We start from the raw sequence: 26,557 nt of genomic DNA on the forward strand, positions 1-26,557 counted from the left end.
TACAACAGGTGGCAACAGAGAAATGAACCAATTATACACGACGTCACAAGTGTCAAACATAACAAGGAATACGAAATTTTCTCGCATTAGTTGACATGTTTTTTAAAATTAAATAAAAAGTGTAAAAACAGAAAATAAAGAACATATTTAATTGCACTTATTTTACTGTAAGATAAGCACTTAAATCTAAAATTATCACTATTTTTAATAATTTTGTCGGACACAAAAACTGAATTGACGCTTGTGACGTCAGAATAAAGCTGTTCTAACCTATTCAACTAGAATCTATTTGGTTTAAACCAATTTTAATTATTTACACTTAACTGGGAAGTTAAAGGAATTTTACCAAACAAACAAACAAACAAACAATCAACCATCATTCCGTGGAAGTCAGGGCTGAGACCTCATCAAAAATAGCCACAATGGCTATTAATGTACCAATTGGTGACACACTGTCTAGTGTGGCCAACTGTAGAAGTACAGACCAATGACTTAAGTCACCGCCCAACTGCACACTAACAGTCCCCCAGAGTAGTCCATCTCGGTACTACCCCAGTATGAAGTTAATAAAAAGCTTATTAGATTATTATTTGATAATGGTTTAAACATAAGATATAAGATTGTTTGACAAAAAAAACCCACCTTGAAAGCTCTCGCCCTACAGATCACCTTCATGAATTTTAACCAGCCATGACTCCAATAACACTGCCATTTTCCTCCCTCTTTCAAGTAAGACTACTTGGGCTGACCCATCCCCCCCAAGATAAGCCCTGAGAATCTGCCATAGAGGCATCTTACCATGACCGGCATAGCTTGAGTGAAAATCTGCAATCCCGAAATCCCTACGCTGTGCCGCTACACATGGGCAGATAAGGACCACGTGAGACTCTACCAGCCTGGCACGGACACCTTTCGAGAGACACCAGGGGCACAAAACATGGGTACAGCCGTATCTATCTTTGTATCTGTTATCTAGCTCTGCGTTACCAGCCCGAACCCTGCACAGAGTCCTACTCGCCCTGGAATCGTTCACAAAACTCTGAAGTCGGAACCACTTCCACGGCTGGGAGGCTGCAACAGCAGAGGAATGACCTCTTTTGGTTGATACCACAAATCTCACAGCTCTATCTGCCATTGCTTTCTGCAACTCCTTCCTGCTTGAGAACATTGCAATGGACCCAACCTCCCTCTGAATCTCCATCCAGGATTTCACCCAAGGGTCTGTAGGGTGATCTAGCAGTTCCCGTAGCACCTCCAAAAGAAGGGTATTGAACTTGGATTTCAGAATACTTCAGATGAACAGAGCTTGTCTGGTCTGAATTCTGTGGGTCATAGGCATGAGGCCCGCATCCATCCAGGTGAGTACCTTAGAGGATGAGTGAGGTATCTGCAGGATAAACCTACCTACCATGCATTGTAGTCTTTCTAGCTCTACAATAGTAGCCTTCTTAAGAATCGCAGCCTCCACGCAATACAGGATTGAAGGGATGGCGCACGACTCCCAGAGTCTCTTGGCAACCATGGCCCTATCAAGGACTCCCCTTGATATGTTCATTATGGCATAAGCATAATTAGTGGCCTTCCTGATCATGTCCTTCTCATACACCCCAATCATAGACCTGCCGCGTACCTGGATAGTCACCCCTAAATACTTGGCCACTAAAATCTCTTCAATAGTGACGTTATCGACCTTCCAGGAAGTCTCATTTGGGGCATTAGTAAGGATGTAAGTCTTAGAGGTGGCAAGCTTCATGTGCATGTCCGTGCAGAATCTTGAGACAATTCTAAGAAGCTTATTCATTCCTCTCTTAGGGGTTCTAGATAGCAAGAGCAGGTCGTCCGCGAAAAGGATAGCTGTTATCATAGCTTTCCCTAGCCTAAACCCAAGCTTAGAACTGTCCAGAGCTAGCCCTAGGGACGCAATATAAAGCGCAAACAGTAAAGGGGATAGGCTGCACCCTTGCTTAACCCCTTGGGTGAAAAACAACGGTTCCGTCAATCCATGTGCTAAGTTAATCCGCACACAGTCATTGAAATACATCGACCGAATAAGGGACACTACCCTCCCTCCAAAACCAATACTCCGAAGCTTTGTGTAGAGTAGCTCCCGGCAAACTGAGTCATAAGCTTTCGCAATATCACAGAAAGCCAAAGAGATTGACTGGTGCTTCCTTTTTGCCTTACGTAATGCGGCCAGTATCATAAACACACAGTTGCCTTTCTGCTTCTGAACCCATACTGAACCGGTCCATAGAAGCCTTCCCTTTCACAGATGGAATCCATTCATTTCTGGACTATTTTGGTAACCATACTAAGCATCACACTTGAAACTGTGATGGGGCGTTTCTTAGCCACCTCTAGTGACGGTTCTTTTTTGTCAATAAGGGTCATTTTTCCCACTAGAAGGGAAGCTGGAACCTTACCCTCCTCCAGGGACTCATTCACTACATCAGTCAATTTCCCTATGAAAGATGTGCTCGCACTTTTTAACATTGAGGGCGTGACATTATCTATACCAGGAGCTCTGTCTAACTTAAGGGATTTGATTACCTCCATAACATCTGCCACACCAACAGGCTGGCAGACCTCATCCTGATATTCAAACTCATCCCGCTCCTTTGGACACCATTTCTCGAAAGCGCACTCGTTCTTTACTGAAATTTCCTTCAACAATTGTTGACCTCGAGAAATAAAGATTTTGGAGGTTTGACCCAAAGAAACCTTGGCCATCTCCGTCACCACAGTGTCTTTTAATTGCAGAAACTCAGTAACTAGTTTCCCATCGCAATCATTGATAGCTGAAAGCAGCCCTTTCTTCTTCTCAACTATCTCAGCTATCAGCCTAGTTAAGTATATATAGAATAGGCCTCCTAGATCCAGTAGTTCTAGACTTAGTAGAAGACAACTATCAGCCTAGTTAAGTATATATAGAACAGGCCTCCTAGATCCAGTAGTAATAGGCTCAGTAGAGGGCATCTATCAGCCTAGTTATGTATATATAGAATAGGCCTCCTAGATCCAGTAGTTCTAGACTTAGTAGAAGACAACTATCAGCCTAGTTAAGTATATATAGAACAGGCCTCCTAGATCCAGTAGTTATAGGCTCAGTAGAGGACAGCTATCAGCCTAGTTAAGTATATATAGAACAGGCCTCCTAGATCAGGTAGTTAAAGACTCAGTAGATGACGCTCTGGATATTTGTAGGCAAAATTGGTCGAGTGAATCCGTGGTTAAGTAAAAATTCTAATTCCCGAAAAAGTAGTTTTACACAATCTTCTTTTGAGATAAAAATACAAGATGTTATTTTACTTAATAGTTTTAAGCGACGGCGTAACTTATCATCCCGCTATTGGGTGAATCTTGGGTCGGTAATGTTGGTACTATTAAACTGTAATACCTGAAATATCAAATGAGTTTTTGTTTTCTTGTTCTTCTGGTTTAGTAATACTCAGTCCAGAGAGAGGAAGCTTACCCTGAATAAATAATAAATTGATCGATTTTTTGATTAATCGATCTTCGATTTCTTGTGGAATTTCTGTGGTAAAACTAAAATCAAATAAGATAAAGTAAAATTAAGTCGGAAATTATGTATTGATATCGTTTATCTTGAAAGCTTGATTTCGATAAACAATGTGAGCACTTTTAAATTTGAGGATAAATGCTTTATCCATCAATAAAAGTTATCCTTGCAGGGTGTAACCACCGCAGGATATTAAATAAAAATTTAACTAATCCTAAAGTGTGCATTAGAAGGATATCAATCAACCAAATGATTTTCAACTTTAACAAGAAATATCAATAAAATCCATTAAAATATAAAATTGTATAAAAACTACAAATAATTAGAAAATATATTATGTAATGTGTAAAGGACAATATTGGATATCTACCTCGTAAATAAAAGCTGAGAGACGGTGAGATGCAGAGAGTAGGAGAAGGGTAGAAGGAAACAGTACAAGATACTTATCTTTCCTAAATATATACATCGATTCATTTTCTTCATTTTATCTCCAGTAGGAAAACAGAGTTTTTTGAAGACAGTCTGTAAAAAACAATTTAGAGTCATAGAAATTGTTAAATTTTCAATCGTAGCCTTATTCTTAGTTTAAAAACCACTTGCCGAGGAGAACTAAATAAAAAAAATCCTAATCTCTTTTTTGATTTTATTTCGATGGATATTGGATACCTCTAGCTCATTGGCTTAATGGTTCCTGGGACGAACAACTTTGTCCGACTAAAGAGTTAAATACAAAAGTATCGACCCTCTGAATAAATTGTTTTGGGCTCCGACCTACTTAAACAAATAGGCGCCATTAAAAAATTATATTTTTCATGATCTGTACGAGGATGTACGGAATGTATACTATATATTCCTTATATTAATGATTCCCTGCCACTATAAGTTTGTTTCTTTTGCCCAATCAGAAAAGAAAGGACTATATTCAAGGTACAAGACTTAGTTTGACCTTAGAATCGTCATGTTTAAAAAGATTCAGGTCGTCTTTACAGTCTTATCCTTTATGGGTAGCTCTGTACCTATCTCCCTCTGGTCCAACTACAACTGGACCCATCTTGATGATATCTCCGAGTTGATCAATGGGTTCTCCTTCCCACTCCCGAACTGTTCCAGTGAGCACTTCTAGTTCCAGTTCACGCTGCCGTCGTGCTCTAGCAGCCTCACTAGCAACCTCCTGCAAACATAAAAATATAACGTGTCCTTTTAGTTTTGATGCAGATCCGGATCCCGGATTTGTCTCAAAAAAAGGGTCCGGATCCAGATCATGAACATTTCTTAAAGATTGACTGATTTTTAGCAAAAGTAGAATTTTCAAACAATTTCTCTTAATTTTTTTCTTATTTTTATGCCAAAACTTAATGATTCATTCAGAGATAAGGAATTTTAAATATCTCTCTTTGTCGAACAGTTAAGATTTGGGTTTAGAGAGCAAATTTAGTTTTTTTTTGCAGTTTATGGCTGATATTTTGCCCCTAGGAAGCAAAGATATAAAAAATATTGCAAATCTAATGGATCTGGATCCAAATCCTAAGCAATGAATATAAATATATAAAAATATAACACACGTTAATAACACATTATTAAGGACGCACAAAAAAAATTGGTCGGCGGTTCGACGTTTATTAAAACAAGACCAACAAGAAGTCAATGCAAATGTATACAATAAATTTTCTAGTTCGCAAGTATTCCTTTACTTAATATTGCTTTCTTATAATTGAATTTCAAGAAAATATGCGTTAACTCTTACAGTTCTTTTTGTGTCTGTTTCAAGGATATTTCTATCAACGTATCAGAACTAATCAAGATTGTCGGTAAAAACTTGAACATTTTTTGTCCCAATTTAGTTTTTCCAAGATATTAATAAGAAAGTTGCGTAACATGCAGATGTTTTACATGGGAATCTAATATTGAAGCAAGAAAAGAGAAAAAGAAATGTTAAACAAGAAGGGATGTGGTAAAAACTGGAAAAAAATAAGAACAATATCAACTTTAATAAAATAACTTAAGGAAATAAAAAGAGAAACGGATAAGAATTAAAAAAAGATAGGAAAGAGAAAAATTGTGAAACGTGCAAGAAGAAAAAAGGAAAAGAATCAAACTACAAGAGCGCAAGAATAGAATAAAAATCAACAAATAAATATAATTTCATAAAAGAAAAATGGACTGAGCAACAAACCTTGTAATATCCAATACTTCGCTGTGTATCTCCTCGATCAATATGGTTATCCTCAAGGTGCTGTTCTACCTCCTGAAATATAATCAAGTATTTCAAGGTGCTGTTCTACCTTCTGAAATATAATCAAGTATTTCAAGGTGCTGTTCTACCTCCTGAAATATGATCAAGTATTTCAAGGTGCTGTTCTACCTCCTGAAATATGATCAAATATTTCAAGGTGCTGTTCTACCTCCTGAAATATAATCAAGTATCCTAAAGGTGCTGTTCTACCTCCTGAAATATAATAAAGCATCCTAAAGGTGCTGTTCTACCTCCTAAAATATAATCAAGTATCCTAAAGGTGCTATTCTACCCCCTGAAATATAATCAAGTATCTCAAGGTGCTGTTCTACCTCCTGAAATATAATCAAGTATTTCAAGGTGCTGTTCTACCTCCTGAAATAAGTATCCTAAAGGTGCTGTTCTACCTCCCGGCAAGTTAATCAATCAACTAAAGCCTCTTTAAGTGAAATGGGTCTGTGTACATTTCACAATCGATACTGAGTTATCTTTATTAAAATTAATACAATAGTTTAACAGTCGTATTTCTATTCCCGAGTTTACTGGGTCCCCCTGTACTAGGACTGTTACATTATTATTTGTGTATCCCGCAATGTTCTCTACCTGTATAGCTCCAGCTAGTCTCTCCAGCTGTCTGAAAGGTCTAGATAGTCCTGTAGTCAGGATAATAAGACCTGGAGGAGAAGAACCAGGAGTTGAACCCTGACATGCATCCAACCAACTATTCAACTTCTCTCTACTCACATATAAATATCTCATCATGAGGAAAGGGAGAGGGGGATAACTGTTAACAACTACTTCACAGGAATGTTACCGTAAAAATATTTTGTATCTATTTGTATTACAATACAAGCGTTAAAAATTCGAGGCAGATAAAAAAAAATGTTCATAAGATTAAGAAAGCAGATTGCGCAAGCTGGAAGAATACAATAATAGTTGTGCGTCACCGAGGGGTGCGTCACCGAGGGGGGGTGGCAGATTAAATGTATTTTTATGTTTCCTGTGTTTCTCTAGAATACAGACAGCTCGGGGATGATTGCTCCAGTAACTGAGATGTGTACTCCTAATAATAATTTTTTTATTATTTTTATTAACAATTAGTTAATGTTTGTATATGAAATTGATATTTCCCACTTGAACCAAGATCCTAAGCACTGTTGACCTTTATAACACTAAGATACGATCAAGAATCTCAAGTAATGGTCAAAAACTAAATTTAGGTCTAAATACTGTTATTTCTTAACTTTTAAGAATTTAAAGTCTAGGTCTGGCTCAACTGCATACCGACGGTTCAAATTTCAACCACCGATTCAAATTCTTCCTTAATTTTTAGCTTTACATCGGTGGTTCAAATTTGAACCGGTAGTAGGAAGATCAGCGAGGCAGCTGTTCATATAAGAACTCTAATTAAATCATTATTATTGCGCTTCATCCCCCCCCTCCCGCCCTCCCTCAATCCCTGAGTAAGCGGTCAATATGAGATTACTACACCCCACAATCATCCTAAACCTAATCAAAGGTTCGTAATAAGCTGCTGTTTAGTTCACCCTAATCTTTTGAAGTAACAGCGGGGATAAATTGCGCAGAAAAAAAAACATAGTTTATTTGTTAAATATGACACTTTGAGCAAAACATGGTTGAAAAGATTCTTAAGATATTGCTGAGACTGTGACACAATACCTGATATTGCTACCATGCTGAAGGAAGACTTGTCCTAGCCTCTGCTGCCTAGGCTGACACCTTCTTACATCCTCTAAACTTGAATTCAGCCGCTGATGAGCTTCTATCAGCTCCTCTATATTCCCAACCAGCTGATTATACTCAGAATCTATCAGTCTAAAAAATGATTGATTAACAACGGAACTGAACACTCACTTAAATTATAATTACTAATCCCTTTATCTTTGCAACCTCATGTCTTATACCTTTGAGATTTTAGATTATGAATTCAATACTCTAAGTTTAAAATATCAAAGATTTAAACCATCTGATTGTAAAGATATAGGGTCTAGCAAATTAAAGGTTGTGGCGAATCTTCAGTTCATTACTTCATCAAAATAAGAAAACATAATGCGAGTTAGGGCCGGATAAAAAAATCAACATATATATTTCTTGAAATTTCAAGTTTTGTAGAATAGTATCTATCCCTTGTTGTGAGATAAGATCTGATTTACAAATCTACTGTAGCATGACTAGTTTGGTTTATGTTATCATATCAGGCATACGGTGGACAATACATACTGTTTTATTTATTTATCTAGACACCAAAATCTAGTTGAACCGTACACTATTCCAGGATCTTTCAATACAACTCATAACAGAGCTGGGAACTTCAGTGTTGGATATTCATAATCCCGATCGATTGATCTCGATATCCAATGTGGGATTTTTTTTTTGAGGATTTAAAACAACTATTTTTCCATAGCTTTATTTTAGTTATTCCTACCCTGCTAAAAGCTCCTGGGTACGATTACAATGCGGGATATCGGATAAAGATCAAATTAATCAGTAGATTAACAAAGATTGAGATTAAGCATTGATCTCGATATCCAAAATACAATAGTTCCCAGCTCAGATTATTGTATCCTTACAAGCAAATTTATATCAAATATCTTAAGCTCAATCTTTATTTGAATTGTATTTATTTAAATTTTCTTTCTTTAGCCACCCGTTTGAGTTACTTAGTTTATAAAATGAAGAATTGTGAATAACGCTAAATAAAGTTTTAGTGTTTATCTACTACGCCTTCAATTACATACAATGCATAGACTGAATAGTGCATACTGCATACTGCACTTTCTATTTTTTAATCAATACAATACAATTAAATTCAGGTTCGCCCCCCCCCCCCTTTGTTTCAGGAAAAGTAAACGAAGAAAAAGATATCCCTTTTCAAGAACTAAAATGTTTTCAAGACTGTGTGTATTATTTCCTCTTGTTGGATGGATCGCTAGTGAACCCGCTTCAGTTTTTGTAATCAGGTTAAATCATTAAATGATCTTTACTAATTATACTTTCAGACAAGCCCTTTTAACACGGTCAGAGTAAAAATTGCACGAAGCGCAAAAATTTGTTAATGTGTGGGATTCAAGGGAGACAACAAAAACATTATTCAGGAGGATGGGATGTATTGGAAACTAGTAAATTCAGATTTAGTTTTATTACATTTGTTAAATATTTTAATCAAGGTTTTTAAAACAAGTAAGCCATTCCTCTACTCGACTGCATTCCTTAGCCTATAAATGTTCATTCCTGCAAAGTAATTAACATTTTTATAGGAATAGAATTCAAAATAAAATTGAACAAACTACGAGCGATTAAACATTTCAATTTTTTTTACAGGAAACTGGAAATGAAAACTTCTAATATCCCGGGTTCAGGTATACGTCAACTGTATAGTGGAAGATAGTTTTCTTGTTAATATTTCCTCCAAAAATTTTCAAAAAACCTTTTTTTTCTAATCTAAGAGGGAGACAATATAATTTCTTTATTAGATTATTTCCATTGTGGTTTCTCTATAAATATAACCAACAGAGTATTGTTTTTGAATCAGGCATGCATCTTTTTGAATGAAATACTTCAGGGAAATGAAAGTTCAAAAGTTGGTTTATTTTCCAAAACGTGTCCAAGATTCGAATTACATATGTGCGAAACTGAAAAACCTTGAATTGTTTCTAAAATGGTATGGGGTTTTTATTAAAAAAGAACGACTACTCACAGTTTTGATTTTACATATAACATATAATAATCATATCCATGAATAACAGTTGCATTCCTACAGCCTAAGAGGAGAGAGCTCTGCTCAGAAAGCTCTCTGCAGTATTTGCAATGGACGCTGAGAAAGGTGTCTACACATAGAAGGGAGGGAAGGCCAAGCGGCCCTGAACCTCGTGCTCAAAACGCTAGCCTCCTTTCTAAACTGCAGTACCCACGGCCGGGGTACTAAGTCAAGAAATATGAATAACAAAGAGCTAATATGTCTAAGAACTAATCCGATTTCATATCCACTCCACTTAGTGATCGAAGCACTTTCTGGAAGGGTTCTGCTCCACGACTGATAAAAAGGGATAACTCCGCATTCTGCATGCAGCGGTGCACACTAAATGCGATACTACTTACGGAATTCCGCTGGACTGGGAAACAGTTTAACATGTGGAGTTATGAAGTGTTTTTTAACAAAACATTCCAGATACGCCACTCCTACAAACCCTTATCTACCTACCATCTAACCTTCTCACAAGCAGCGAAATGAGACTCGAGGACATTTCTCTGCAGGATCCTACAACAAAATTACCTCTGAGCGGGTCACTTGATTATTTTTTGTTGAATAACCCTCTTTATATAGAAATTAAAAATGTGCGGTTCATAGCAGGGAACCTATTGCTCCCTCGCTGCATATAGAAACTAAATATCTTTAAATGCTAGAAGTGAAGACCTAGCACATGCAAGAAGACAGAATGTGGAGCTGAGGCTGCATTTACAATCAAACAAAACAAACAAAAAAACGGTGAGGGGATTTCTATACAATGAAAGGGTGATCGTGCACTGTCTTAAAATGGCGCAAAGACAGCGACTCGTACACATGCATTCAAACCAGCACCGAAATGGACGGGCAAAGGGATGCAAGAAAAAAAAACCTGCAGACGTGCAGAGGGAGAAAGGAGAAAAAAAATGAACATTTGAAATTATTACCTATGCCTCGTACCAATTTATTTAATAAAAATTATAAAACACTTTTAAAAAATATCCATGAATGATTCAACATTAAGGAATGGATAAACAGAACAATATCTTGAGCTTCCTTGGGTTCGGGTCCGGAGGGGAGTACTCTATTACAATCTGTAATAATGACAGGTGTTGCAGGTATCTAGACTATGAACTTGTTTATTAAGAGTTTGTATATTGCGTGCATGATATTTTTACAGATAAAAAACCCAAGCTGATTACGTTTGATCCTTAAATGTGATAAATGACCGAGTTCAACTTAAAAAATATATTTAATAAAACCACTTTGCCACAGCTGACCATTTATAAAATATTATGCATCATCAAAAAATCAATGTTTTTACACGGAAAATTTCAATTAAAAGAAAACTTTCCACACTGATTTGATGATAATCTAAATATTTTCAAGTGACAGTAAACTTTACAAAGTTACTTTATAGCCATTTTTTGGATGAATAATGAGGAATATTTAGTCTTTCTTGCCAGAGGAAAAGGTTTGAGGTGTATTGTTGTAAATCGGTAATTTGAATCTTTAGATGTAGGATCACTTGAAATTAAGTCAACAGTCCCTTTAAAGATATGCATTTAGGACTGGGATGTTAAATACTGAGGACAACAACTGGGAGGTTGGACAAACAGATTGGTTTGTAGGAACCCAGATAGGAGCTTGTAACACATTCAAGATCAATCCTAACATGGAAGTCAAGCTGCAGTTAAACCATAGAGGCAGTAACTCTGGTAGACTAGACTTCATCAGGATCTATAGTTGGCATTCTGCCGGAGCATTCATTTGTAATATTGAGACTAGATTAGACTATACATCAACACATTCAACTTTATGTCAGTTCCAGGTGATGGATGTTTTTCGAAATTATTTTTTTTAGAAAACATAAAAAATCACATTGGTCCAATTAATTCATCTAACAGTAACGATACACCTTTGCAATGTAACAAAAACAGCTGAAGCCATTAAAACCCAATTTTTAGCCTGTTACCATACTGTACACTAAACAATTTACATGCTTGATATTTGAACCCAACTAGCTTGCTACCATAATGTACATGTTTGTTCTTTGAACCCAACTAGCTTCTTACCATAATGTCCATGCCTGTTATTTGAACCCAACTAGCTTGTTACCATAATGTACATGTTTGATATTTGAACCCAACTAGCTTGTTACCATAATGTACATGTTTGATATTTGAACCCAACTAGCTTGTTACCATAATGTACATGTTTGATATTTGAACCCAACTAGCCTCTAAACCCACTGTCAACGCCTGAAATTTGAAAACTGAGGGACTTGCCAATTGGCAAAAAAAAATTTATTTGAATTTTTAACTTTAAGAAGAGAGGAGATCAAGATGAATCAGCTTGGTGTAATGGATCTCAAGAGTTCTGTGATCTAAGATTTGATCAGTTTCTGTTTCCTGGAACTCATAACTCAGGAACTGGGCAGAAGAAAGGGGTTTTCCAATGCTCATCCAAGAACCAAGATCTCACCATCAGCCAACAACTAGACTTTGGGATCAGATTCTTCGATCTTGACATCATAAATAGGTTTAATTAAATTAAAATTAATTAAATAAATGTTTTTTTATTAAATGATAATAAAAACATTTGCAGTAATGGATTAGCAGGATGCAATGGATTAGAAACTGGACACGGCGCAGTTCCAGAAATAGGAGTTTATCAATGTTTTGGTCAGGTTAATAAATATTTTTACAATTTTGTTAAAACTAAGCTTAGGGCACATCGCACTCATCCTCTTTTTTAACTTGTAATTGTGGCTCTATCTGTAAGCATCATCTCTTTGTACAGGAAAAACAATAACAAAAAAGTTCATGGATTTTCAAATATTTTTTCTCACATTTTTAAAATTTTACAAAAAATCAAAAGCTTTTGGATAGAAATTTTTATAATTCTGAGCATCCACAAACCTTTCCTGGGGTCATGCGAGGTCCAACACAAAATTTGGCCACGGTCGTTTTAGCCGTTTTTACGTTTATGGGTAACAAATAGAAAGACAAGCAAAGTATATATATATAGATACTAATACAAAGTTGTACAATATTCTGTATTTTATTCTATATTTTCCACTCTAAACAATTTTTTAAAGGGAGTGTTCGCGAAAAATGAAAGGGGGTATAGGCTTAATGCGATAAATAAGCGCTTTTTAATGCTACTAATCTTACTCCTATCTTTTGCGTCTATAAGGAGAAAATTTATAAAAACGACTAATACCGAAGAACGTAGTGTCCATACAATTTCAGAATGATGCAACATTCAACTCGGATCGTAAACAAATAAATTTAATTCCAAACAAATCATTCAGATATTACAAACAATAGTCATCGATTATCTTTCGCCACATTTGTATATAGTTGATATTTCATAGTAATTTTTTTTTTTATGATCTGATAGTTACTTTTGAAAACATTTATTCCTGTTTCGAGGATTTTTGATAATGAAGACGACATTTTCATATTTTCCAGGAATGTTCGAAAATCCAGCGCCCGCGAAGTATTATTTTCAAAAACAAAATCAGAAATATTATAAAATATAAATTATATACAAATGTGGCGAAAAATAATCAATGACTATAGGTTGTAATATCTGAATGATTTGTTTGGAATAAAATTGATATTTTATGTTGCAATTATCTCAATTTGTATGGACGCTAAATTATTCGGTATGAGACGTCTTTAACAATTTTCTCCTTATAGACCCAACAGATAGAAGTAAGATTAGTAGCGATCAAAAGCGCGCTTTTTTATCGCATTAAGCCTATACCCCCTTTCATTTTTCGCGAACACACCTTTAAAACTACTTTACAGTAACGTTAAGGGAAATTTACTTTACCAAGGGCGCACAAAACCAATTTTGCCTACAATATGCATAACAAACTTAAAATGAAACTTTCAATATAGATAAACGACATTATTGGTCAGATACTGGTTTCAAGGGTACCGTTGTGAATCGTGCATTGCCATCATTGCATAGAGGGTCTCCTGAAATTACGCTACAGTCCCTTTAACTTGTCTCATTATTCCCAGGTTGATGATTTATTGCTTGAGGTAAAGAAATGGCTGGATGAACATACTAGTGAAGTCATTGTTCTTTATTTTGGAGGCATTGCATTCAAAGAGCAAACAGTTCCTGCACTAGGAAACAGAAATAATCAAATATAAAAAATGTTGCTGAAAAATTATCTTTTGTATTAAACCATAATTCTTAATTTAGGCCATGTTCGTTTTGCACTGTCCTAACTTTTTTCTGATAAAAAAAATCAAACTTAAAATTTTCATATCTTGTAAGCCTTAGTTTTCTTAAGAAATGAGTTTGGAATGCAATACATTGCAGCTTATTTTCGGAGGCATAGGTTTAAGATCAAATATTAACTGATACTGATATATTTTTGTTGATCAGTTGATGCGCTGAAAAGCACATTTAGGAATGAAACTGGTGTCAGGTATTCATTAATATAGAAATATTTTTTTTAATGTAGATTTTTATCTTTTAAAACAGGGGAATATGTATAATATTTCTTGAAATCTGTTGTTCCCAAAATACATCAGAAATTTGCAAGTGATTTTATTTTGCCTGATTGCTAGTTTTTAGGAAACATAAAGTTTAAAAAGGGAAAAACTTGGCAGTTGCCATCAAAAATTTTATTTTTCCCCAAATTCATTCCTTAAATATTTCAGTCTGAATAAAGATTACAAGGAGACAGGAGAATGGCCAACCCTGGGTTCTGCTGTGGAGAAAAATGCTCGAATATTTACATTTGTGAGACACAATAGTATTGCAGGGGAGAAGGTGATTGAGTATTAAGGGACAATTCTCTCATTTTTAATTGGGTTTGAAATACTGTGCAGGAGTTTTTTTTTCCATGTTTTTAGGTTTTATTTCAAAATTCTCTTCTCATAAACATCAGATAGAAATGAACATATAACAGCTTCATAACTCATTATATACCACTAATTATTTTTTTGAACAGTCCCTTTAAATACATAAATAACTTTATTTATTACAGGCCATATTTAAAGAATTTAAACCGCGTCACTGAACCTCCAAAAACCGGTTCCAATCGAGATCCGGCTCAAACCTCGAAACACTGAATACAATTTCAAGTGGAACCAACCATGCATTCTTTTAATCTCTGGACTGTTTAGGGAATAGTTGAAGACTTCAAGCTAAGACCTGATGAATATAAAGAGAAAGCTGATGGATCAGCTTCAATAATATCCTCTTATACTGCCGGGTAATACGCATAAAAATTCATTTATCTTAAAGGGAGTGCAGACGTGATTTAGAGCAACTTTCCTTCCACTTCATAATGGGACACTTTACACCTTATATAAGATATCAACTATGGAAAATAATAATTTTTTAAAGAGAAGTCAACCCTTCTCACCTTGAAAAGAAGGCAACCCTTCTTACCTTGGAGAGAAGGCAACCCTTCTTACCTTGAAGAGAAGGCAACCCTTCTTACCTTGAAGAGAAAGCAACCCTTCTTACCTTGAAGAGAAGGCAACCCTTCTTACCTTGAAGAGAATGCAACCCTTCTTACCTTGAAGAGAAGGTAACCCTTCTTACCTTGAAGAGAAGGCAACCCTTCTCACCTTGAAGAGAAAGCAACCCTTCTTACCTTGAAGAGAAGGCAACCCTTCTCACCTTGAAGTTTACAGACTCTTTAACAGAGAAGTTAAGGTTTTATAAAACCAAAGCTTACAAAGCAAGGGAACTAAGCGAGAAACCCAGGGGGTTAAGTAAAAATTATAATTTTCAAAAAGCTGTTTTCAACTTTTCAAAGGAATAAATTTGGGAAAGTTGCTCAATGATAGTATTTATCAATGATTGAAACTAATTTTAGACAAGTTGGAAAGACCTGTGAGTTTATCCTACCCGCTAGTAATGAGACCTGTAGTAGAATAGACGCTGACCTAATCAAGCTCTCCTTATTCAGCAGGTTTTTCAAGGTATAATTCACACGCTGAGTCTAGTATTGAAATATTTTCTCATTCCTGTTCTTCCTCGTTTTTGATCGTTGCTTATTCATTTTTCAGGTGTTACATTTTCACTCAAAACTTTGAATTGCCATGAGGACATAAAAATAGGCTTTACGCGCGTTCAAGATAATTTTTGAGAAAATGTTAGAGGGACTGTAAGCATAGTTTCAAGTGCCTCTTCATGCAAAGATGGCAATGTCCGATTTATAAGGGTACCCTCACGGGCAGCTGTAGTACATTTGAATTTCCGGGCTGGGTCAACCTTTCCGGTCCCAGTTGAAACATTTTCGCCCGGACATTGGGTAAATAAAGCAGACACTCAATAGGTATAGCCTGTGCAACACGGTTGATGAAGTCAGACTTTAAGTTTAATTTACTTTTACTGAAGGGTCAGGGGTAAGTGGCCTGCAAACCTTAATATGATCTAAAATGGGGAAGATAATGTTTTTACCTAACTAGAAGTGTTTTTTTCTGATAATTTCTCCAGACTTTCTCATAAGCAAAAATTGCGCAAGGCACATTCCAGAAAACCCCCAAATGAAAATAAATAGCTTTTCAAAAACAAAAAACATGGAGTTCTGATTCACACTTTAAAGGTACCTGGCATTGGCATCTATGCATGGAGGGTCACGTGAAATTACGATTACAATCCCTTCACTTGAAATTAATTACGCCTCGGCAAAAAGCTTTTTTCTCAAATATAAACCAATAATATTCTTTTTTAGAAAGGAGTTGATTGTCTTTGGCAAATGGCAAAAGTGTGCAATGCAAGGTCAGCAAGCGCAATAGAGGTTTGCAAAAAGTAAGTTAATTTTAGCATAATGGAATAAACTGGTTTTTAATAATTCGTTTTCTTTTAGTCAATTCTCCAATAGTTTGGAGGAGAATGATGAATTTAGGTTTGCACCAAACTTTCTGCTCCTAGATTATCCTAATTATCAGGTATACAGAATACAGACACAGACATTCTTTTTAGACTCTTCTCTGTTAGAAATATTAAAAATAATGAGATTTTTCTAAAATGATTGCAACATATTTAAAATGGGGGGGGGGGGATATCTTAATATTTTTTTCTTTTATCATCTTTAGAACTCATAATGGAGTATCATTAATCGCAGGGCTTAAATATGAATACTTTTTCATTTCTAATATTTTATGTAATACAAGCTGAAAGTCTGAGTTTGTGGCATAACACATTCTATAAAGGAATCAAACAGACCCTAGGAGTAAACGCAGTTTCTTTAAAAAAATAACATTTTCTAATTTGTAGGGACGTGAAGAGTTTGGTTTAGTAGAGCTGTGTAGACTGGAAAACATGGAAAGATCAAATCTAATAAGAATTCCAACATCTCTAAATTAATGTAAAGATGTGTCATCATTGATATAAAATAGAAAAGTTAACGTAATATAAGAAAAATTAAAACTCAGGATTGTATTTGAACAAATAAAATTTGATTTATGAAAACTTGATTTTCGAGAATAAAAATACAAAAGTTGACTTCCATTAAGGATTTCCAAAATGTGCTCTAAATTTATTGTATTGATAAAATAAGACTAGGAAAAATAGGAACTAAGGTATTTTCGGGTGTATTTAATTACAAAGTTCTTGCATGACAATGTTCTTTACATGTAATCTTAGAATATACACAACAAGACAGACCACATTTTGAAAATTTTTGATGTGTTTGATAAGTTGTAAGGTTTCAAAAATAAAGTTTTTACGTCCTATATGTAACTTATTTGAACTGTACTTCCTAATTATGCATATGCTTTGCTTATTACCCACGGGTATTCTGTAAATGCATTGCCTGCATTCCTTTGTGTCAGGTAATTGAAATATTCAGACAAATTATAGAAAACTATCCTAGTATCTCAGTATTCAAGTATTTCACAATCTACAAAATAGTTTTCATTTTCACACAACATTACTCTCTCTTATGGATTTTATATTTGCAAAAGTTCAGCAAAAATTGTTACCAATTATTTAAATCTTATAATTTTAACATTTTTGCGGAATGCTACTTATTCTAAAATTGCTAACATAGCTCAAGATGGATAGAGTTAACCCACTTTTTTTCATTCAAATTATTTTTTTTAATTGAGGTTCTCTGTAAAAGTGACATGCAGATTTGTGCAACGGGAGAAAAAATGTAATTGTGAGATTTCAACAGTTTTCCAGTTATGAAAACGATGACACCTTCCTCATTGTTCTTCAGCAAATAGATCTAATAGGGTACAGTTGTGAAAATAGAGGGTCTATTGAAATTACGACCACTGTCCCTTTAAGTTCTCAAATATGTTAACGAAAAATAAAATTATAATCTCCGCAAAATGTTACGTGAAATATTTTTGTTATTGTTATTTTTGCTAATTATGTCATAAGCTCATTATATTAAGTTCAACCGAATTTTCTATTTCCTGAAAACCAAAGAAAGAAATTACCCTGAGTCCGCACATAGATTCAGCCTGCTTAAAACAGTCTCATCAATTTTAAGTCAGGGTTGACTTTGAAGTGTCGCAACACCCTAAGCTTAGATTTTACCGCTCTAACTCACTTATGCTTTTCTGTAGCCCTTTTCATGTACATTTTAGCGCTGTAAAGAAATTTTTTATTAGCTTTAAATTTTTTAAAGTAATTGATAAAATTCACAACGATTTTTGCTTGAGAGCGTGAGACCATTGAATCACATGAATGAATTTAAGCCGCGTCTCAAATCCGCCTAAAACCGGTTTCAATTGAGCGCCGGCTTAATTCTTGAAACATTAAATACAATTTTAAGTGGAACTAACCACTTTGAGCCGCGTCTTAAATTTAAGCCGCGGCTCAAATTCTTTAAATTCGGCCTCAGATTTAAATATTTATCTATCCTGAAAATTATATTACTTCATTTTACTCTTTTAGAACTTAAGTATACTAATCAACGAGAAAACATTCATTCCATAACATTGAAAAATATTGGAAAGAAAACGTTTATTTTGTGAGAGAAAAAGTTAAAATTTCTTTTCTTATCTCTTCCTGTCTCAATCAATCTATCAATGTTCTTAATACAGTCATCAACCTTAAAATACAAACAAGGAAAACTAAGAACTTGTGGTTAACTTTGCTTATATATATTTATATGTTATCTATAGCAGGTAAACGGTTGAGCAAAATTGATTGATATAACGGGGGATAACTATAGGGTAAATATTTTTTTCAAAATTCTATTTTTTTCAAATTTCGAAATTTGTTTTTCAAGTGTTCCAAACTTTCACAGGCCGGCAGCGCCGGGCATTTCAGCTGGTAATACTTAGTACTAATAAGCCATCATTTATAGAAATCTAAGCTTCTTGAAGAGTCTAATATTGTCAAAAATACTCAAGAAAGTTTTTCTTTGTAGACAAAAAAAAAGCATTTTTTTCCAAGTTTCGAACGTATACCCTGCAAACAAATTGGAAATTTAATTTATTCTTTTTTTTAAATATTAAAAAGTTTTGAGGGTCCAGCTTAAAAACTATTTTAAGAAATGCTGAGTTTGGAAAAGTACAAAATTGCATTCAGTAAATTTAATAAAAACATGCTCACAGGTGTAGAACATATCGGACTCATTTATCATAATTAGCAACCAAATATCACTTATCATTAAGATACAAGAAACTGAGTTAAAAAAATGAATGATAAACGAGATTTATTTTTTACCTTTATTTTAAAATATTTTTAATATGGGGTCAAATATTGAATTTACAAAACATTTTTCAAGGAAAATCTACTCTTCAGGAGTTTAGAAAATCACAGAAGCAATTTTTGAAGGGTACATTGAAAGACAATTATTTTCAGCTAATTTTCTAGCTTTAAATTACTATTCTAATATTAGAATTAAGAATACCCAATGTCTGTACATATAACTTTCAAAAAATGTTTTTAAAGGATGAACTGCTGTGAAAAGTGCAAGTTTTAAGATAGATAAATATGTTTGATGGTGGCGGGGAATATATATCATATTTCACTTTAATTTAGTGAATATTTACATTCCACCTTGAGAACTGCATTCGGATGTTTTTTCGAAACATTTTCCTTCAATTATTTTACAATAAATCAGATATATTTTAGCACCTTTTGGGTGTACTTTCTAGACAGGGAAGTATAAATTCCAACATACCCAATCAGGGGCGACTTTGGCCCCCCCCCCCTGAAAACTTGTGGCAATTGTTAAGCCTATTACCCTGGACAAATTCTTATTCATGGCTTTACAAATATATGTATTGCTATTCCCAATTTATAAAATTCACTTTTTTAAATTGTACAATAAATGTAAATCTACCTGCAAAATAAGAATTTAAGAAAAGCAGTTTATTGTAAACTGTAGAGCAGATTTGTGTACAGTGTCCAAAAAGATTCCGACTGCTATAAGAAGTTGCATCAATTTTGACTACTGGGTCGAAGTTTCAGTTTCGCAATGCCTTGGCCTTTGATTATTACCTAATTAGCAGTGCTTAGGATCCATTTAATTTTGATGAGGATCCGGATCCTGGATCCGCACTGGAAAAAAACGGATCCGGATCCAAGTCATTTCTTTAAGATTTACTGAATTGTTTTAACAAAAAATAAATTACAAATTTTTTGATTTATTTTTTTCGCTTATTTTTATTCTAAAACTTGATGAACCATTCAGAAAAGAGGAAATTTTTATAATCTCTCTTTTTTTTCAAAAGTTCAGATTTGGGTTTTAGGAGTAAATTTTTTTTTGCAGTTTTTGGTCAATATTTTACTCTTTGGATCCGGATCCGTGGATCCGCATATTTTTGCAGATCCGGATCCAGGAAGCCAACATCTTACGGATCCAACAGATCTGATACATTTACCTGATTAACCCCCTAGCTATAAATTACTACTCGATTTAACTGCTAGCTATTAACTTTCAACCTGATTGACCACTTAACTATGAACTTCCTGATTGACCCTAGCTATGAACTGTCTACCTGATTGACCTCCTTGCTATCAACTATCTACCTGATAGACCACTTAGCAATGAACTGCTACCTGATTGACCTCCTTGCTATCAACTATCTACCTGATAGACCACTTAGCAATGAACATCTACCTGTTTGACCTCTTACCTATGAGCTACCTTGATTTACATCCTCGCTACGAATGGCTTTGTTAATAAATCTAATTATCAGGAGCAACCACTGTATGTGCTATTGGTTGTTGGTGTGCATAGAAAACTGATTTAAAAAATATGCCGCAATCAGAGCTGAAATTGCTAAAGCTTAGAAGTACCTAAAACCAGTACTTATTGACTGATAAGATTTTTTTTGTCAAAATAAACTATCATGGTTAAACTAATAAATGTAGGTTAGTTGAATTTTTTAATCGCCACGTAGCGGCAACACTCATTTTTTACATGTAGTTGATTCCAATCAGATAAAGCCCAATTTTTTGGGGAGATGCTCTACAATCTACATATCCCCTGTAACCACACGAGACTGTGAACATATTCAAATTCAGAAAAAAAGGTATTTACACAAATTTGGGTCACACTAATCTAGTGAGTGTACAGTAGTTATAGATCATGTTGATCTTATCACGAGGTGACAAGGCGATTAATCTCTGCAAAAGAACTTTGACTAAGGGCAATATTATTTAAAGGAAAGTTTCAAAAAGATTAATTTCAAAATCGTTCAACAAATATGAAGTAGTATTATCTGCTTGTTTGCTTTTTTCCGATCATAGCTTGACTAATTTGCATCACATTTTATTTGAAAACTCGATAGAACCATGCACGTTCTTAGCTTGGTTAAGTGGGTTGATATTTGCAGTGAAAGTTTGGTTTCCAGGCAAGGCTGGGTTCCCAAGCTAATGTATCATAAAAATTATCTAATAAATCATTCAATAGAGTTTATTAGCAGAACAGGTCGTCTGAAGTGTAATACGTAATAACTATTTATAACACTGTTATTTTGGTTCACAGTGTTATAAAGTGTTAGGACAAGAGGTTCAAGCCTTCTTAGATTTAATTTTGTCCCGAGCTTTAGCGAGTTACAAAATATAATCTAAAAAAGCGAGAACCTTCAAGATATAGAGAAAATTTAAGCCCAAAAACTTTATAGCACGTTGTGCCAAAATAATAGTGTTATAGGTAATTTTATGAAACGTTTGTGTACTGCCTATTTTTATGGCTGTTTCTAGACCAAATAAGCTTTGAAACAAAGCAGAAGTCAAAATATAAAGCTGATTTCAATTTTGTTTTCATTTCAATTGATAAATTTTTTTTGGAAATATCCTAAATTTTTTGGAGAAAATCCGGGAACCAATCAAAACTTTATAGCAAGTACAGCTAATTTAACATTATAGCACGATGATTACTTTTATAGCACGTTCATTATGAAATTCAGGATGAAGTAAGTAATAATGATAAAGTACACAACAGTTTCATAAAATATTCTAAATATTTTTCAAAAATGTTTTTCTCCCGTCTCGGTAAGGTCTGTTCTAAAAATAGACCTTTCTGTGCATTGTTTTAAGACCTGTTTAAATCAAATAATTTCATATGTTTGCTGAAAAAATAAGAGGCTATTTTTGGGTTCTTCATGGCTTAGAAATAATCCTTTGATGTAAAATTTCTAAAAGTATAATTACAAGTTAAATAAATAATAACTCTTTGTCAAATTTAATTACAAGCGGATAGCTTAAGATTTTTCTAAATTTATCTCCTTTCTAAAAAATATGCTATTTATGTATTTATGTTAAGAAACTGTTGAAAATAAACAAATATATCTAGGCCAGGAGCTTAACAATGCACTATAATGTAGTTTAGTAGGCTCATGGGAAAATTGCAAAAAGGAAGTTGACTCAAGAGAAAAAGTAAATGTTAAAATATGTTTGCGAATTTCTTTATGAAAAGAAGAAAATTAATTATAATTGTATCTTAGTTTTAAAGAGAATGTTCGCGTAAAATATAAGGAGGTGAACTTAACAAAACCTTTCTCAAAATATCATTTTAAGTTTGAAGAAAAATCCAATTAGTTGATTAAGCACTAGAAATTGCTGCAACAAAACTGCATTGAAAGAAATTAGAAAATCCTTTCCCACAAACTCAAATTTTCATAACCCTTTAACTTTGCAACCTGACGGCGTGAAACATTGATATTTCAAACTTTGATTATTAGATCTAACAGAATTCATAGTTTGAAATATCTAAGGTCCAGGACATAGGGTTGCAAAGATGTAGGAATAAGAAAATCAGAGTTTGTTGCTCAGACTCAAGTCCTTTAAGTTTGCAAATATACTTCCCCGAAATATGGTTACTAGAAAACCAAATATACCTATTTCTACATATGTGTTAACAAAAAGAAAGCAAAAATATACCTATTTCTACATATTTGTTAACAAAAAGAAAGCAAACAATTAATTGCAAAGTTCACAAAAAATCATATTAAACTGTAGGACCATGTATTCAACCCCTAAATCATTAATCAACTTCTCAAATGTAGTTGCAAAAAAAAAGTTTTGCAATGTTGGAGAACATTTTCACGGATGCATGTCTTGAAATATATTTAATACAGTTCCGTAATGGCCACACGCGCCGACATAATATTACGTCTAGTTTAAAGAATTTCCTGTACTCGTACTTTACTGTATCACATCTTCAATTTTCCCCTACCTTTACACTAGAAATATTTTTAACCCCGTTTTCTATGATTAAATCAAATAAGCAACCATAAGCCATTTTTCAAATTAAAATTGATGAAAATTGAATAATTACAACTGAAGTCCATTATTCGTACAATTCTTATTGTATATGATGCCTTTTCCTTGGACCATATTATATATTGAATATTTCTTTTTTTTGCAAAAACTACTTCTCCTTTCGTATACATATTTCCTCCTTATAATCTTTATTTTCCCACACATGTAATAGTTATCCTTATATCCGCAATAATATATATCTCTCATATACTTAGTTTTCTTCTATATACAATACATATTTCTTTGGCTACTATCATCCCTTTTTAGTTTTTGCCCTTTGTTACATAATCTTAATATATAAGACTAAGATGTCATTAAGGCTAAAAGAAGGCTCGAGCCTTGAGATATCTTCAGAAAAGGTCAGGCCTAACTTTTAGCGTTAGAGTTTATACTAACAAAAATATAGAATCGAGACTAAGCTATTTGATCGCAGCCTCTGACTGAATGTACTTACATATCTGCATGTCTGAGAGGTTGAAGAAACTGATTGTGTAGAGAACGAAGATCAGAGACAAACTCCTGTTCCTTCTCCAGTAGGTCTCTGATCACTTGCTGACGGTAGTCAATATTCTTTGCCAACACCTCCTCTGCAATTTCAATAACGCTTTAGGCTAATTAATAAAAGATAAATGTTTTGCATGGCTAACGACTAAGAAAGTCTAAAAGCTAAAAAAGAGCTTATGACGTATAAATGGTGAAGGTTAGCAATGACAAATGGCTAACAATAGCAAGTGGATAGCAATATTTTTAATAGCTTACGACTACCAACGCTAATAACGCCATCGAAACTAAGGACAATCAAAGAAACAAAAAATAAAACAAAAAAATAGCTCCATAAAAACTATGCTTAAAATAAACATATGATAATAATACTAACATTAACAATAACAATGATAATAAACATGTTTTACAAATACCACTAATCTGTCTCCATATTGAATAATTTTATTCTATAATTTGATCATCTTTACTCTGTGCAAAATGTAATTTCAAGTTATCCTTCATTTAAATAAGGTACATGCCCGATTCCCAACGGACCTTCATCTGATCAAGGATGTGGAAGACAATGTGTTTTTTCTGGCTTAAAAAGTATTTAATTAAAATTATTTCTCCATTGGCCTTCATGTAGCATAAATGCGCCAAGTATACTTTGTTGAGAAACCAAAATTGAAAATGCTCAGATTTCAAAATTATAAACATTGATATCTTAGTCATTCGTGATCAGACAAAGATTTTAAGGGTACTGATGTGAATCTGACATGCCACTCTATAAATGGAAGGTCACTTGAAATTACGCCTACTGTTCCTTTAAACTGACCTGGTACAGGAAGATCATTATTTCCTGTACCGTTCCTTTAAACTGACCTGGTACAGGAAGATCATTATTTCCTGTACCGTTCCTTTAAAGTGACCTGGTACAGGAAGATCATTATTTCCTGTACCGTTCCTTTAAACTGACCTGGTACAGGAAGATCTTTATCTCCTGTAGGAGTTAAATTCTGTTCTGAAATCTCCTCAACATAATTACAGGGGAACCATCCTGTCTTACCATCTACATATTTATTATTTATTAAATAATATTTATTTGATTCTTCTTTAGTATAAAAGTTTTATGCTAAAAAAACTTTAAAATTTGATAGAGAAAGGAGTCATTTTTTTCAAAAAAAATTCTGGATGTATTTGCTCTCTAATTTTAAGTTTATACAGTGCGGAATCCAATTTTTATGGGAAAAAAGAAAAAAGTCGTGACACTTTTCATAATATGGAAACTGAAAAAATAGTAGTTTTATTTTAAAATATGATTATATCTTGAATATTTCAACGCATGTTAAACGAACATTATAAATTTGTTGACAAACATCATTAAAGATAAAAAATATAAATTTCTAATTTATTAAAATCTTAGTTAACTCACCCAATGTTCCCTCCCACCAACCACCTTCTAGCTTCTGGGTTAATGTTATTATGTCACTCTTCTTAAACTTCAACTAGAAAAAAACATGTTTATTAAAAAGTTTCATCAATATAAATGTTTGGCTCGTCTGTCTATTTATTTTATTTTTATCCAATAAATGCACAAAACGGCTGTTCCGATCGGGCCAAATTTGTTGTAGTACCTAACATTATAATTTTACTATAGAAAATAGAAACTGACCAATTTTTTAATTTTATCTTGCGTAAAATGATGGCATAAAAAGCAAGATTACAGGGGACTAAAAATGGAGCGTGAAGCCCCTTTAAAGTCCAAGTTTATTATATTTTCTTTAATTAGTTTCCCCTACCTCGTCATTATTGGTTCCTTTGAATTTAAAGATTGCTCGAACTTTGATTGGATCTACCGCCATTTTGTCTCAGTCCATTCTGAAACAGTTTTAGGTCTACATTTTTTTAACAGAGAAAGTTGCAACTATTTGCTGAACGTTATTTTCCAACTAATTTGATTAAAATAAACGTTGACACTCTGAGGGTTCGTGGATTCGTCACATGTGTCAAATTTACATAGCTGTCAAATTCCTGTGAAATCTTAATACATTTAATTGATGTGATGGGTAATCAAGCAGGGTGGATAACGTTCAGGACAGAAGACAGCTGGATGAGGGGGGGATATGGGTTGATGAGGGGGNNNNGGGGGGGGGGGGGGGGGAGGGGGTGTCAATGTTAGGTGAGTAAAATTTCAGTTAAAAGTTTTTGGCACGAAAATATGATGATGTACAAAGGAGAAAATCTGTTTATAAAGTAAATCTCTTTCTCCTTGTACATAATCTTTACATAAACAAAGCTTATTGTCGACTGAAATCTAGAAATATCGGTTTACCACTACCTTGGTAAAATATTTATTATGAACTATACATTGAAACAAACACTTGTTGATAAAATAAACAAAATGTATACACATTACACATGAATAGAAAGAACTAAAATTTTTGAATGTCTCTATGTGAAGGTTAAATTTGTTATTTTGTCATTAAATTAGTTGTGAATACTAAAAAATTATGTAGCAATAAATTAAAAAGTAAACAGGTTTAGCAATGTAAGAATTAAAGAAATTAGACTGATTTATAAATACCATACAGCAGGGGCGGATACAGGGGGGGGGACATTCGCCACAATGACAGATTCAGGGAGGGGCGTAGCCCCCCCTGAATTTTGAATTTTTTGTTCCTATTTTCAGAATAGCTTCTCAATAGCATGCTTAAGGGAAAGAAACCCTAGTACTAAACAGGAAAAATATCGGTCTTAATAAACTATGATGTGTGAAAAGTTAAAAATCTAGTTTTTTAGTCTTTAGTCATTAATTTTGACTCTTTTTGAGCCTTTTAAGTCAAAAAAAATTTCG

At 34.0% G+C, this 26,557-nt stretch overlaps 2 protein-coding genes across 7 annotated transcripts in view; one reads left to right on the top strand and one right to left on the bottom strand.

The window, feature by feature from the left end:
* Positions 1 to 25,842, bottom strand: part of LOC111707815 (rho guanine nucleotide exchange factor 7) — a 33,976-nt gene extending 8,134 nt beyond the window's left edge. For 4 of the 5 annotated variants that reach the window (XM_023480994.1, XM_023481001.1, XM_023480986.1 and 1 more), the window contains exons 1-11: positions 25,503 to 25,840; positions 25,136 to 25,208; positions 24,680 to 24,772; positions 23,675 to 23,807; positions 7,434 to 7,589; positions 6,754 to 6,816; positions 6,357 to 6,489; positions 5,694 to 5,765; positions 4,537 to 4,691; positions 3,891 to 3,972; positions 3,398 to 3,473 (exon numbers count right to left, since the gene is read on the bottom strand). In XM_023480994.1, the coding sequence (XP_023336762.1) occupies positions 3,398 to 3,473; positions 3,891 to 3,972; positions 4,537 to 4,691; positions 5,694 to 5,765; positions 6,357 to 6,489; positions 6,754 to 6,816; positions 7,434 to 7,589; positions 23,675 to 23,807; positions 24,680 to 24,772; positions 25,136 to 25,208; positions 25,503 to 25,565 (1,099 nt within the window). In that variant the 5' untranslated portion in view covers positions 25,566 to 25,840. Of the gene's footprint in view, positions 1 to 3,397; positions 3,474 to 3,890; positions 3,973 to 4,536; positions 4,692 to 5,693; positions 5,766 to 6,356; positions 6,490 to 6,753; positions 6,817 to 7,433; positions 7,590 to 23,674; positions 23,808 to 24,679; positions 24,773 to 25,135; positions 25,209 to 25,502 lie in introns of all 5 variants that reach the window. The other variant, XM_023480979.1, reaches the window with a different exon arrangement.
* On the top strand, positions 8,628 to 16,914 carry LOC111707845 (uncharacterized). 2 transcript variants are annotated; one of them, XM_023481021.1, is made up of 14 exons: positions 8,628 to 8,734; positions 9,096 to 9,133; positions 10,523 to 10,616; positions 11,068 to 11,329; positions 11,828 to 12,039; positions 12,106 to 12,187; positions 13,536 to 13,647; positions 13,909 to 13,951; positions 14,187 to 14,298; positions 14,655 to 14,743; positions 15,356 to 15,461; positions 16,217 to 16,293; positions 16,352 to 16,433; positions 16,762 to 16,914. In XM_023481021.1, exons 1-14 carry the CDS (start codon positions 8,658 to 8,660, stop codon positions 16,849 to 16,851), a joined length of 1,476 nt encoding a protein of 491 aa, XP_023336789.1. In that variant the 5' UTR covers positions 8,628 to 8,657; the 3' UTR covers positions 16,852 to 16,914. The 2 variants fall into 2 exon arrangements, with proteins under 2 accessions (XP_023336789.1, XP_023336799.1); XM_023481031.1 differs by having other exon boundaries at positions 11,831 to 12,039.
* Positions 25,843 to 26,557: the final 715 nt, after the last annotated feature.

The sequence above is a fragment of the Eurytemora carolleeae genome, unplaced genomic scaffold, assembly GCF_000591075.1.
Source record: "Eurytemora carolleeae unplaced genomic scaffold, Eaff_2.0 scaffold105, whole genome shotgun sequence".
In the NCBI taxonomy this organism is placed as follows: Eukaryota; Metazoa; Arthropoda; class Copepoda; order Calanoida; family Temoridae; genus Eurytemora; species Eurytemora carolleeae.

Bases quoted from the DNA above. Each gene is read 5' to 3' on its own strand.
- LOC111707845 (XM_023481021.1), top strand. From the start codon at position 8,658: ATGTTTTCAAGACTGTGTGTATTATTTCCTCTTGTTGGATGGATCGCT. The intron at 10,617-11,067 runs GTATCTAGACTA...ATATGCATTTAG, and splicing joins AATAATGACAGGTGTTGCAG to GACTGGGATGTTAAATACTG. The intron at 15,462-16,216 runs GTATAATTCACA...ATTCTTTTTTAG, and splicing joins TATTCAGCAGGTTTTTCAAG to AAAGGAGTTGATTGTCTTTG.